The 15,075-nt window shown below is 37.2% G+C and overlaps 1 protein-coding gene across 8 annotated transcripts in view; it reads right to left on the bottom strand.

Moving 5' to 3' along the window:
* Nucleotides 1-220: 220 nt before the first annotated feature.
* LOC104587736 (DNA ligase 6-like) overlaps nucleotides 221-15,075 on the bottom strand; it is a 121,898-nt gene continuing 107,043 nt past the window's right edge. For 2 of the 8 annotated variants that reach the window (XM_088903046.1, XM_088903047.1), the window contains 8 exons: nucleotides 4,711-4,760; nucleotides 2,624-2,658; nucleotides 2,440-2,498; nucleotides 2,205-2,366; nucleotides 2,025-2,113; nucleotides 1,728-1,827; nucleotides 651-768; nucleotides 221-551 (listed from right to left, as the gene is read on the bottom strand). In XM_088903046.1, the coding sequence (XP_088759172.1) occupies nucleotides 361-551; nucleotides 651-768; nucleotides 1,728-1,827; nucleotides 2,025-2,113; nucleotides 2,205-2,366; nucleotides 2,440-2,498; nucleotides 2,624-2,658; nucleotides 4,711-4,760 (804 nt within the window). In that variant the 3' untranslated portion in view covers nucleotides 221-360. Of the gene's footprint in view, nucleotides 552-650; nucleotides 769-918; nucleotides 1,016-1,727; nucleotides 1,828-2,024; nucleotides 2,114-2,204; nucleotides 2,367-2,439; nucleotides 2,499-2,623; nucleotides 2,659-3,616; nucleotides 3,969-4,710; nucleotides 4,761-9,466; nucleotides 9,563-13,282; nucleotides 14,171-15,075 lie in introns of those variants that run through there. The other 6 variants (XR_016085464.1, XR_016085465.1, XR_016085466.1 and 3 more) reach the window with 6 other exon arrangements.

The raw sequence follows: 15,075 nt of genomic DNA, 5'->3' as shown, positions 1-15,075 counted from the left end.
ATTCATTATATGTGTATATATATGTATATGCATATTTATATGTATATATGTATGTGTATACATACATGTATGTATACATATACACATGTATGTATGTGTGTATACATACAAAAGCTCGATAGGGCTCGAGCTTTCCACGAGCCAAGCTCGAATAACTCGTGAAAAGCTCAACTCTTGGCCATACCTAGTCATTGGTGGAAATCTTGGTTACTCGTACATATAGACAACAAATGTGTGATTTCGTAAATTGCCCATTCACTAAAAGTGGGTGGAGATCTAACAATAAACATAGTTTGGCTGTTTAGGTGGTCAAGTGATAAACCTCCCAAACTAGAATGTGGGGTTTACCTAAAGCAAAATTCAATCTTTGATGTCAACATCCATCTTCCGGGTCTGAGAATGAAACATGCCAGCTATATCTTCAGATGTGCTACATTCCTCTGGTTTTCTATCCAATACAGAGCGGATGAATCTTGGAAATCTGATAGAGATACCACGAGATGGATGAACCAGACCAACTGCAGCTTGATGAACTGGTGAAACTGTAAAGTCTACAAAAATACATGTATCAGGGAAATCTGATAAGAGACACCTAAATATATCAAAAAGCTACCTTAGAGTGAAAACTTCATAACAGGGACTGCGTTTACCTGCACCTCTTATTTCCCAAACAAGTTCTGGAGAAAACCACAAATCGGGTACCTCAGATGTTTGGTAGTAAGGAGGCTTTTTGAATAGGATTTTTTCACCAGAGAAGAACTCTTTCATCTGCAATTCAGTTTGAGTAAGAACTAATTATGAGATATTGAAAGATTTCAAGCAGAAAATGCATATTGAGTTGACATTCTGAAAAGGGTCATCGCCCAATGTTGCTCCCAGCTATATGCTTGGGAGGGGTGGACTAGATTTAGACCTAACCTTTGGCATTTTGTGCACAAAGCGGTCACTCTTAGTCTTAAACCGTTGTCCTCACACTTGTCAGTCTGAGGTTTTACAATTGCACCAAGAAATAACCCTTTTGCAAACAACAATTAAGCAAGTATTAGAACTAAACTTGCAGATAGCCATCCTGAAGAGTAGCAATGTACATGTAAAATGACCAGCTAAAATATCATGTACAGCCCAACGCTTCCAGTGTCACTATCAAGCATTGTTTTGTAATACTGTGGAGCATGGAACCTCTAATGCAGTTGGCTTCATAGCATTGTCTTATGAATGCTAGTCTTCAGCCATTTATTATCCAATTTGTGACCAACTGAAGGCATGAGAAGTACCTATGAGTTCTCCTAACACCCAGAGATGGAAAAGCTCCTTCCCAGTTATGGTCCTCATCTCAACTCAAGCCTATATGGGGTCAGCTACAGAGTTCTCCTAACACCCAGAGATGGAAAAGCTCCTTCCCAGTTATGGTCCTCATCTCAACTCAAGCCTATATGAGGTCAGCTACAGAAATCTTATTCACCCATTTCACTCTGTTCAGTAACATATCCATTGTTAAATTGTGGAGCCTTAAATCATATCTCACTACTTCAACCCCATGTCCTTTTTGGTCTGCCCCTATCTCTTCTAGACCCTTCAACTTGTAAGAGGTCTAATTAGAGGGTGGAGAGTAGAGAGAGAGATCAGGTATATGTAAATAACTCCAATTCTGAACATACCTAGCCTTCTTCCATATACCAAAAAAGAATAGAAAGAATTTTCATTAGGTAAATTATAATTCTATTTACCTCTGCATAGAAAGAATCAGAGAATCCAGACATTACACGACAAACGCTTTGGAATTCTTCAGTATCAGGGTTGTAACATGCCATAAGGAAAGGACTGTACCTGAAAATAAATAAACTAACCAAAATCAGGGCTAGTTGCAGTTCTCCTAAAACAAAGGATATCCTCATAAAGTCAGCACAGCAGACAGCAAAGAGAAAGGTTCTTTTAGTTCTTTATGACTCCCCTTTTTCCTTTCTCTTTTGTATGTATTCACATGTACATGTGTGTAGATTGAAAAAGGTGGGGGAGGTCATTACCATCCTGCTTTTCTCCCATTCCCTTGCCAAGCACCAATGGGAACCAAATCAAGAGAATCATTCAGTCCGTCCACATAATCTCGCTTAACCTGGAAAGAAAACATTGCTTTATTTTTTTGTTCTTTTCCACCATTAATTCCTTAGAAATCTAAAAGAAATTATCTTTCAGCTTGGAAAAACCTTCAACCATGTTTCGGTACGCTTTGATGCAGCATATCCAGCATCAACATCTAGAGACTTCACCATGATTCCTTCACATGAAGAGTTGAATGCATCCTCCAAGAACAAGTTTATTTTTGTTAATGAGGCCTGGTTACTCAAATAAGCGTCTTCTGCTTCCACCTAAAATTTGGTTGAATAAGATACAATAATTTCCACACGGAAATCAATGACATAAACAGCCAAGGGTACTTACTGTTATTTCCTTTGCATATTCAAAATGACCCAACTTGTCACAAAACAAATCCTTCAAATCTGTGATGCTCTCAAAAACAAGTAAAGAAGGTAAGCTGTCAGATTTAGAATTTATGATGATAAGGAATTCTTTCCTAGTTATATGAAATATGATTTTTTTTCCTAGTAAGAAGGGGGAAACATACATTTTTGTCTTTGACGCAAAGGTAAACACAACAACCTGTAAATAAGAAATCTGTTAAGATAACCTGATACAAACTCATTCTATGATTATATTAAGTTAGTTCCATTTTAAATACTGTACGTTTCCTTAATTCAGTGTCTTCCATGATAATACTGGCCAAACAGCTTTTGCTGAAGTAGTTTTTTGATTTGAGATACTCTCAATGCACTTGATTAAAAGCATTAAGTTCCTTGCTCCTATCCTCCTGTTCTTACCAAAGATTACAAAGTGCTTCTAGATTAAATGTGCTAAATATTTCTAATGTGTGCCTAAGTTCCATGGAACAAGAAAGATATAGCAGAGTTTGGTCAGAAATGGAAATATACCAAAGTGGCACAAAATCTAGAAATAAGGGACAAAATTGGAGAAACCAATGTCGTCAAAGTTGATTGCCACCGGGATGAACCACATAGAAGTTGAGGCAAGGCAGTTCCATGGACTTTAAAGTAACTGCTTTTATTATTTTCACACACAGACATGCCCTAAAGGCAAGGGATGACCACATAAAGAGAACGAAGATCAACTAAACATTTTCCCCAACACCACTTTTCCCACCACATAAGCAATGCCATTGCCTACTCTTGGCTTCCATTTGACAGAGGAGTTCAATCTGGAGTCTACAATAGATGATCATATGGTTCACAAAATCAATTGAAAATGGTAGAGACACATTAGATTAAGAGCCTCATAAACCCATGAAATGACAGCCTCAGGGAATGAAGCATGTTAAGAGTTCAATCTGATAGGCTTAACAATACCAACTGCCTTGAAAAAAGTAGCATTCTGTTTGTCTAATCTTGGAATACATAGCAATAACTTGTCAGAAGTTATGTTCTCTTTATTTATTTAAGTGGAGGATGTTTCTTTTTAGTTGTATTTCTTATTTCTTTTATTATTTAAGAAAGGGAAGCATTAAGTTCGATCTCTTCTGTTCTTTAGTGCTACCTTTTCCTCTCCATTCTTCTATTCCTGCTTAGAAGAATTCATTCCTGCCCACCCCTTGTTTTTCCAACAAATCGGCAAGCTCATTTGCTGATCTATGCACCTATCTTACTTCTATCATTCTGTCCCACGTCAATAATTTGATCTCCTTCATTTCCTGTGTCCCCATGGTGCCAACTCTTGATTTTTTTAACCACTGTACCACTACTTTGGAATCACCTTTAAAATCAGATTCTGTAAATTACAGATTTTGCCACCCTAGGGCCTTGTACAACTGCACTTATTTCTGCCTTTATGGAATTTCCTCTTCCATGGCTTGGGTAGAGAGTATGCTGCTACTATTTTCCAAGTTCTTACAATGTCATCTGCTCCAAAAGGATGAAACAAGGTTAAGATTTTCATCAAATGAACATTTTACAGAAAGAAATTATGAGAATCTAATTTTAAAAGGTGACTCAAAGTATCTTCGCTTCTCCAATCTCTTTGCTTTTTACGTACTAAATATCTTTCTGGGTTCAAGAGAAAAGCAAAGAGATACTTTGGGTTAAGAAATATATTATGTGAAATTTTTGAATTTAAATTATCTTGTTTTATTTGTAACCGACTGAATAAAGTTTTATTTAACTTTAGAAAGCATCATAAATCAATATATCTTTGGATTTTATTTTTTCACAAATATAATGCTGTCTAGATGAGGCGTACACCTAACCAAATTGAGGCATAAGGTGGTGAGGCATACACCTCACAGAATTTAGGCATAAGCCTCTGGCCACATTCACAAGGTCCTCAAGCAAGGTGGTTTGGCACCACCTCAGCTTGGCAGCTTGGCACCTTTTAAAACCATGTTTGGTGCAACAGAACTTATACTTGAAGGTTCCACCATTTGTTTTCTATAACATGTATATTAGTAATTTTGTATGTCTCTGCAAGCTGTGCAAACTGTTTTTTCTGTATGTTTAATAACAAAATAACAAAATCATTATTCTAATTTTCCATGTTCACTGTAATAGATATAAATCTTATAGAACACTGGTCTAGTAAAAACATAATAGTTCGACCAAAATATGTTGAATATCAGTCTTGAAAACAATCAGTCTAGATGATTACTGTTCTCCGTTAGCAAACATGATGTCAAAGGCAAAAACACAAATGTCAACCTGCATAGCAAAACAAAATCACACAGTTATCCACAAGTATAATAAACTTGAGAAGCCTTTACAGGAAAATGCATAATAGATATATTAATGAGCATTGACGAAGAGGTAGTTGCCTAATTATAGTAACAATGAAGGATAAAAGGGAAACCATGCATAGGTGAAATACAGAAAGATAATCAAGATCCCCACCAACCAGGGTGGGGGAATGTGTGCATCTCTGTGGGATGAAGATAGCAAGCTACTTCATATATAAAGTAAAGCAAATTGAAAAGGTTTGCAAAATTCTTTGATCAAAACACAGGTAATTTGCTTAGATTGAATTTCCAAAGTTCCTCTTTGATCAAAGCACAGCTACATGAATCCTGTCCTGCCATACTAGTAGTATGTAAGAGAGAATGGGGAACATGGAAAAAATAAGGAAAACAAATACAAAGGAGATAAGATCATAATGTGCAATGTCAGTTTGCCCATTTCTCCTTTCAGCTGAGAAGGACCCAAACTAAGGGGTCATTTGATAACAGCTGAAGTGGCTTAATTGAATGATTTTATTTTGTCCTTATGACAGTGATAAAAGGTTCTATCCTATCATCAACTATATGGGATCGATTATACGAATCCTGTTTCACCAATCCGTTCTATTTAAAGCCATATCCACTATTAAACTATTAGTGCTTAAATCATTTCTTACTAATTTTACTCATGCCCTTTTTGGTCTACCCCGAGCTCTTCTAGCCCCTTCAATGTGTAACAAATCACTTCTTCTAACTGGCGCAGTTGGCGGTCTTCTATGCACATGCCCAAGCCATCTTAATCTACTCTCTCTCATTTTATCACCTATTGGAGCTACTCCTACGTTCCTATGGATATCTTCATTCCTAATCCTATCCTTTCTATTTTTCCACTCATCCTTCTTAGCATTTGCATTTTTGCTACATTCATTTTCTAGATACATTGTTTCTTAACTGCCCAATAGTCTGCTCCATACAACATAGCTGGCCTTACAACTGTTTTATAGAATTTTCCTTTTAATCGTAGTGGTATTCATCTATGACATAGAAGTCCAAATGCCCCCTCCATTTTGCCCATCTTGCTTTAATTCTTTGGGTGACATCCCCCACAATCTCTCCCTTGTTATGAATTATTGAACCAAGGTATCGGAAATGGTCACATTGAGTTATCTTTTGGTCTCCAATCCAAAGTGTATCTTGATTTACCCTCTTATTATTACTAAATTTACATGTCATATACTTTGCTTTAGTCCTACTTATTTTAAAACCTCTTGTTTCTAAGGCATTTGTCCATAAGCTTAATTTTGCATTTAATCCTTCATTAGTTTCATCAATTAAAACAATGTCATCCACAAATAACATGCACCATGGAACTTCCTCCTGAATATGTTTAGTCAATTGATCCATGATCGGTGCAAATAGATATGGGCTAAGTGCTGAACCTTGGTGAAGACCCATAGTAATTGTAAAATCTTAAGTCTCTCCCATTGGTGTTCTAACATTAGTTGTTGCCCCCTCGTACATATCCTTAATTAGGTCTATATACCTATTTTGAACCCCTTTCTTTTCTAAGACCCACCATATTATGTCTCTAGGAACTCTATCATATGCCTTTTCTAGATCAATGAACACCATATGAAGATCTCTTTTTCTCTTTTAACTTTTCTATCAATCGTCTAAAAAGAAATATAGGCCCTGTTTGGCAACGTTTCACGCGTTCCTGGTGTTCTCATGGAGCAGAAACACGTTTGGTACAAGAAAAAAAAACGTGTTCTCGTGTGAGAACATCACCCAAAGAGAAAAAGTGGTGCTCCCAAAGAATGCGTTCCCATGACGTTAACCCCTATTAACGAACAAGTGTTAACGACTCCCACGTGAGAGAAGGGGTATTTTGGGTATTTCACACTAAATGTTAGAAAGAAACCCTACCAAACATTTTCGTTCGATAGCGAACTCCTCTAACTTGCCACTGCAAATCTCAGAGGAAGGAGGGACTCCCTTGGCTCCAATTGGACAGCGAGCGAACAATAGAAAGCACCGGTGACATTTCCGTCTAGGAATGCGTCAATAGGTATGTTTTCTCATCACCGTACTTGGTTTTGTATTGTGTGCTCTGTTTTAAACCCACCTTTTCTCCGGCTAGATTCACCTGAATTCATTTTTTCTCCCACCACAAAGATGAGTTTTAAACAATCTCTAACCGATGCAATGAAATCGTTTTTCTTATATTATTTTGTTTGCATTTGTTATATGTTATGCCGAATGAGTGTGGTTTCTTTTCTAATCCCATTTATGGTTGTGTTATGCTGAACGGGTGGGGTTTCCTCTCTAATCCCATCTTTGTGTTTTGTTATATCTTTTGTTATATGTTGAATATCATGAAGATTGTCCTTTGTTATGTGTTATGAACCTTTGCAAAACTGATGTTAAGAAATAGTTTCACTATCCAAATGCTTTTTGTTCTTGTAGAACAAAAATTCGTTCTTGAAGAACCATTTGCCAAATGTATCTGCTACTCCTAAAGAGCAAGAAATAAAATTCTTGTTCTGGAACATGAATTTCTAAAAGAACAGGAACAGGTGGGAACATTGCCAAACAGGGCCATACCTTCCATGGTTGATCTCCCTATCATAAGACCAAATTGGTTCTTTGATACACTTATTTCAAGTCGTAATCTTTGTTTGTTTATTCTCTCCCAAAGTTTTATAGTGTGATTCATAAGTTTAATCCCTTGATAGTTATTACAACTTTTTATATGACCTTTGTTCTTAAGTATAGGCACCATATCATTGTTTTTCTAATCATTAGACATCTTTTCTTTCACTGTCTTATTAAATAGCTTGGTGATAAAATGGCCATATAATAAAGCTATTAAGCCTATACTAATTAACCAAACATAACATCCAGCCGTTATGAAGTGCATAACCTACTTAGTGACTCATTCAATAAAAGACAAAGTAATAAGCCATTTAATTCAACCACTTAACCATTTAATAAATAGCCCCTGAACTAGTAAAGTAAATCATATTGAGTGGTTGTAGTAAGGGCACCTTAAGAGTGGTAAGGATTATAAATAAGATCCTTAACATACTCATATACTTTCATTTCAAGAAACTATATAATTATAGTTATGCTTCAGTTTAAGACCCATCTAGAACCAACTATGTTCTTTAGAATTCGGACAACTATAAAACACCCTTAAAAACATCAACTAACAAAGTTTTGTTTGATAAGAAAAGTTTTGTGCTTATTTCATGTACTATATTTACTTGTATCACATATCAAAACCTAGTGACAAAATGTTGTGACCAGTTTTTTATCAACGATGATGAGCATTGGATAGGTAATTCAAAAATGTCATAATCAGAAATCTTTTTTTGATGAATGTCATAACCAATAATAATCTTTCATCAATGGATTTGATTATTTGGGGTTTTAGGGATCTCCTTAAGAAAGTGTTTTGGTTAACAAGGAATATGACGATGAAAGTCCAATGGGTAAAGAAGGTCAGCAAATGAGATGGCTGACTCTCTTGCAAAACAAGGGGTTAATAAGGATTCTTTGTTCTAGGATACTTTGTAATTGATTGCAGCCTCATTTCTCTTTGGTTGGATGTAATTTTGTATTAAGAGTGAGGCTGCATCTCATACCTCTATCTGGGATACTTGTAATAGACCTATCTTTTGATTAATGAATTAAATGTTTCAATTATAAAAAAACCAATAATTTGTCATCAACAGTGAAGAGCTTTGGATAAGTAGTCAGGACCATTACTTAATGTCAGCCCCAGCTATCCAGGGTCTTGCAAGGGGTACACTAGATACACACCAAACCTTTGGTATTTTTTTTCTTTTTAGGCAAAAAGTGGCCACTCTTAGACTTGAACCCACATTATACTAAGGCATGGTCCCTATGGATGTACTTTTAGTTGATTGACCAAAATAAAGGGCTTAAATGATTTTCTCTCTCTCTCTCTATATATATATATATATATCTTTTGATTAATGAATTAAATGTTTCAATTATAAAAAAACCAATAATTTGTCATCAACAGTGAAGAGCTTTGGATAAGTCGTCAGGACCAATTACTTAATGTCAGCCCCAGCTATCCAGGGTCTTGCAAGGGGTGCACTGGATACAGACCAAACCTTTGGCATTTTTTTTTCTCTTTTTAGGCAAAAAGTGGCCACTCTTAGACTTGAACCCACATTATACCAAGGCATGGTCCCTATGGATGTACTTCTAGTTGATTGACCAGGGCTTAAATGATTTTCTCTCTCTCTCTCTCTCTCCCTCTTTCTCTTATATATATATATAATGGCTATGCAGCTTTAGTCCTCATAGAGGTAAGTTGTCATATGCTAGACATGTAGTCAGTAGGTTAGTGAGGCTAAAGGTAGCAGGGGTGCATGTGGGCCCCACTGGCTTACACAACATAGATAACCTGCTGAAAATTTACTTTGCTCCTTTAAGCAATAATGTTGAAGAACTGTTGCCAAATTTTCACCAACAGCTCATGATGCTTTTGAGAGCAGGAACTAGTGGAGTTAGTTAAAGATAGGACCTATTTTTACTAGTATGGAAGTTTTGGCCCAGCTATTTGAACAACGTTCTATTCTCTTTCTCTTTTTTTTGAAGATAAATAAAATTCAATTAAAACAGAAAAACAAGATACAAGAAAAGGTGATAAGCAATGACCTGAATGGAAAGGAAAAACACCCAAAGGACATCCAACTAATGCTTAAAACACCCAGATAGGCCAAACCATCCCTGATGTAGTAGGGCTGGAACAAACTATCACAAGACAGAGAGAGAGGAAGAGAGAGTTAGAGAGAGAGAGAGAGGAAGAGAGAGTTAGAGAGAGAGAGAAAGAGGATAAAGGGTAGGGAAAGAGAAAAGAGAGAGAAATCCCAAGGAATCACTCCAAGGGGTCCTAGAATAAATCCATATGGCAAACTTGCAAGAGATCTCTAAAGAAATCTTCATTCATTCATTCATTAGCTTCAAAAGGAAGAGAATACATATATTTATAGATTGTGCGGCCCGGAATACTGTTCACCATAATTACAAAAATGCCACTCATTGTCTTGTGCATCAAGAAACACAATAACTTTCTATCTACTAATACAAATAAACTGAAAATTGAAAGACAAGCCCTACTAAACTAGAGGAACAAGATGTTATGGCCCAGGCCCAAAAATACCCACTGTCCAAATGTACAAAAATACAGAAAATTTCAGAAAATTCCAAATTTGATTCTTCAGCTCCTGTGTTAATCCCCACAAGGCCAAACCAACAAAATCCAAACCCCATACAATGCGAAAAGAAATCACTCGAACAAGCAAACAAGCACTAACCAACATCCATACAATACCCTAAGCAAACACTCAAGACCCATAGCGAAAACCAAACCCGAATCAACAAATCTACTTGTTAAATTTTTTATTGCAGTCTTCCTGTTTTCTTCTGACTGCACTTTTGAGTTTCTTTACTTTCTTGTTAGGCCCGCGGCCAAACAAACCTCCTTTTATCCTTGCAAAAACCTTTGAAACTGGTATCTGCTGTTGGCTTCTCTTAACCTTCTGAGTTTTGAATCTTCTAACTGTATTTAATGTTCCAACGACTTCTTCCATCTTCCGCTTAGAATTCTGACCCCTATCAAGAATACCCTCCCTCTCCAAATGCTCTTCATTCTCCTTAATGTTATTCTCACCGCCTCTGTCAGACTTTTCCACCCCTTGATTTGTTAAATTACTTGAATTGCAATCAACCACTGTGTCATCTTTATTTTCTCTCTCCCCATTTCTTTCCTCCACAGACCTAAAAGCTCCCTTCGGGAACTCCTCCTCTCCTAGGAAAAATAGACCCAGAATTCTGCTAACTATTTTTTCAATGTCACAAGAAGGCCCTGAATTCACCTATTTTTTCAATGTCTCATCTATCATCGGATCATCCTCACTTTCCTCCCCTAAATCCTCCCCTGAATCCACTTTCATTCCCTTTTCTCTGTTTTCTTCTAAGGGAAAAGTTCTGTATCATTTTCTTTCTTCCGTTGTTGCTCTTTGCTGTTCCAAATCTCTACTTTTAAATTCTTCCGAAGTGTTGCGAAATATAGAGGGAGAAAAGAGGAAGATTTTCTTTATTGATGATTCAAAACATATTGAGCATGCACCTTAAATAAGAAAAGATAGGAGAGACAAACTCCTAGAATTTCTCTCAATCAGGGATTGACTAAATCTTTCCCTTAATCCTAGGATCTGACTTTCCTAAATTTATTCAAATCTCAAATCATATCTTTCTTAATTTGCCGACACTCCCCCTCAAGTTGGTGCAAAGATATCTATCATGCCCAACTTGCTAACCTGAAGTTCAAATGGCTGTCTCAACAAGCCCTTAGTTAAAATATCTGCAACTTGCTGTGTGGTTGGTACAAATGGAGTGCAGATTATTCCTTCTTCAAGCTTCTCCTTTATAAAGTGTCTGTCAATCTCAACATGTTTAGTCCTGTCATGTAGAACCGGATTATGAGCAATGCTGATAGCTGCCTTGTTATCACAATACAGTTTCATAGGAAAGCTCACTGGTATCTTGAGATCTGCCAGCACCCTCTTTAGCCAAAGAACCTCACACACTCCTTGAGCCATTGATCTGAATTCAGCCTCAGCACTACTTCTAGCAACTACACTTTGCTTCTTGCTTCTCCAAGTAACTAAATTGCCAAAGAAATGTGCAGTACCCCGAAGTTGACCTTCTATTAGTGATCGAGCCTGCCCAGTCCGCATCTGTATACACCTCAACCCCTCTCTTCTCATTTTTCTTGAAGAAGAGTCCTTTTCTTGGTGTGCCTTTTAGGTACTTAAGAATTCGATACACAGCTTCAAGATGTTCTTCGTACGGGGAGTGCATAAATTGACTCACCATGCTCACGGCGAAGGCAATATCAGGACGTGTATGTGACAAGTAAATCAATCTTCCTACCAGCCTTTGGTATCTTCCTGTATCTACTGGAATCCCATCTTTAACTTCTCCAAGTTTAGTATTAACTTCTATTGGAGTGTCTGAAGGTTTGCATCCACTCATTCCAGTTTCTTTCAAGAGATCTAAAATATATTTTCGTTGCGAAACCACAATGCCCTTCTTTGATCTTGCCACTTCCATTCCAAGAAAGTACCTTAGCTGGCCTAAGTCTTTAATCTCGAATTCCTTGGCTAGGCTCTGCTTTAGTCTTCTCATCTCTTCAATATCATCTCCAGTCAAGATTATGTCATCAACATAGACAATCAGAACTGAAACCTTGTCTTTGGTGGATCCTTTTGTGAAAAGAGTATGATCAGATTGTCCTTGACTATATCCTTGACTTTTGACGAACCTTGTGAATCTTTCAAACCAGGCTCTGGGAGACTGTTTAAGTCCATATAGATATTTTTTTAGCTTGCATACCTTAGTTCCAAACTTCTTAGTGAAACCAGGTGGAGGCTCCATATATACTTCTTCTTCCAAGTCTCCATTCAAAAAGACATTCTTCACATCCAGCTGATTCAGTGGCCAATCAAGATTAGCTGCAACAGATAAGAGTACTTGAACTGTATTTAGCTTTGCCATTGGAGAAAAGGTCTCAGAGTAGTCTACTCCATATGTCTGAGTAAAGCCTTTCGCTACTAGGCGAGCCTTGCATCTCTCCAAGGATCCATCTGAGTTGTACTTCAGAGTGAACACCCATTTACAACCGACAACTGTCTTTTCATCCGGCAGGTCCACTTTCTCCCAAGTAGCATTCTTTTCCAAAGCTCTCATCTCATAAAAAACAACTTCTTTCCACTCAGAAACATTTAGAGCCTCCTGGATACTATTAGGAATGGATACACTAGACACTTGTGAAATAAAGGTACAATATGAAGGTGAAATATTTTTGTAAGATACAAAATTTGACAGAGGATGTTTTGTACAAGACCTAACACCCTTCCTGAGAGCAATGGGAAGATCAAGCTGACTGGAAGAATTAGAATTACCTGGAGGAATATTTTCAGGGATTTTTGGAGAATTATCATGAGTTTCATGATCCAACCTTAGATCAAATTCTTGTTGATGTTGCGGAATAGTGCCTCTCCTTTTCTGTGCTAGATATTCCCTTGAATATACAAGGCCTTTATACTGTTTCGCACGCATCTCTGTTGTTTCAGCTTTTTCATTTTGAGATGGCATCACCAAAGGTTGTTCATTTTCAATATTTAATTCATTTGTTTCCACTAATTTTGTATTTTCTGCCTCACTTTTTTTTGGTGACTGGTTGTGAGGAACATCATTATGGATAAATTCAAACATTAAATCAAAACCATCTAAAAAACCATCTTCACTAGTGTTGCTCTCCCCCTGAAGATGGGAGTTGTTGTAGTACGAGGTTCCTTCAAAGAATGTGACATCCATAGTCACAAACATCCTTTTCAAAACTGGATCAAAGCATTTGTACCCTCTCTGATAAGTGGGATAGCCTACAAAAATACATTTATGTGCTTTTGGATCAAGTCTTGAACGTTTAGGATCATGGTTATGAACAAAGGCCACACTTCCAAAAATTTTTAAGGGAATGTTTGTCACTAGTCGAGAGTTTGGAAAACAGTCAACGAAAACTTGTATGGGTGTTTTAAAATCCAAAATTCATGTAGGCATTCTGTTAATCAAATAAGTGGCTGTTAAAACGGCTTCTCCCCAAAGATACTTAGGAACCTTAGTTTGAAAACTTATGGCTCTAATAACTTCAAGGAGATGTTTGTTTTTCCTTTCAGCCACCCCATTTTGTTGAGGTGTATTATTACACGAACTTTGGTGTACAATTCCTTTCTCAGCAAAAAAATTCCCTAACACATTGTTAAAAAATTTCTTTCCATTATCACTTCGAAAAATTTTAATCTGAGTCTGAAATTGTGTTTGAACCATGTTACAGAAATTTTTGAACACAATTTCAGCATCAGATTTCTCTTTTAAAAGACAAACCCAAGTTACCCTAGTATGATCATCAATAAAAGTAATGAACCAACGTTTTCCAGAAAGAGTTGTTACTCTAGAAGGGCCCCAAACATCACTGTGAATCATGGTAAATGGTTTTGATTTTTTATATGGTTGAGACTGAAAAACAACACGATGATGTTTTGCTAATTCACAAGATTCACACTTGAAAACTGAATGATTTTTATTCATGAATAACTTGGGAAATAGATGCTTTAAATATTGAAAGCTAGGATGACCTAATCGATAATGCCATAACAAAACTTCACTGTCACTAGAAACAGAGATAGAGCTGAAACAAGTCTGTCGATCTTGCCTTCCAAAGGTAGATCCTTTATTAAAGAGGTAGAGACCACCATCCTGTTTAGCACCCCCAATCATCTTCCCCGAGGTTAAATCCTGAAATTCACAACAAGAAGACCAAAAATTAACTCGACAATTATGATGAAGGGTAAGTTTGCTGACTGATAAGAGATTATATGATAGGTTAGGAGCATGCAGAACATCTTTGAGGTTTAGAGAAGGAGAAATAGGTACAGTTCCTTTCCCAGCAACAGTAGCAAAGGAAACCATCTGCAATCTTAACCTTTTGATTCCCTGCACAGGGTGTATATGAAGAAAAGAATTACGAAGTGCCGGTCATATGATCAGTGGCACCTGAATCTAGTATCCAGGAGCCATTAGATTTGGTACAAGCAATGGTTGCAGTGAAGAAATTACCTGATTGAGCTAGAGAACAGGATGGGTTAGAGTTTCTTAACGATTGAGATTGAAACATTTTATATAAGTGCTCTATTTGTTCTTTTGTGAAAGGGAAGAGACTCTGAGGATGACTGCTGCCCTGGATCCGAGTTGCTTACTTGAAGTGCACGGACATCTCCCCCTGACTTGTTGTCATTGCCTGATTTTTTCTTCCAACCCGTCGGTTTCCCGTGCAGCTTCCAGTAGGTTTCCCGAGTATGCCATGGCTTTCTACAATGAACACACCAAGGCCTTTGCTTTCCTCCTCGTTTATCTCCATCTAAGTCTGCACCTCGGGCCACAAGAGCGGACCCTTCATTCTCTGTTTTTGTTTCACTAACATTCTTTAACATCACTTGCCGCCGTGCTTCTTCTCTACGCACTTCTGAAAAAACCTCTCTTATAGTAGGCAAGGGCTTTCGTCCTAAGATACGTCCCCGAACCTCATCGAGTTCTTTGTTCAAACCAGCCAAGAAAACAAAAACCCAACCTCTTTCTATCTTCTTTTTGTACCGAGCACTGTCATTGGGACTTTCCCATTCTTCTTCTTCAAATAAATCCAA

This window comes from Nelumbo nucifera, chromosome 4 (assembly GCF_055504915.1).
Source record: "Nelumbo nucifera cultivar China Antique chromosome 4, China Antique-T2T, whole genome shotgun sequence".
Taxonomy (NCBI): Eukaryota; Viridiplantae; Streptophyta; class Magnoliopsida; order Proteales; family Nelumbonaceae; genus Nelumbo; species Nelumbo nucifera.
This window is presented reverse-complemented; position numbering and strand designations above follow the sequence as displayed.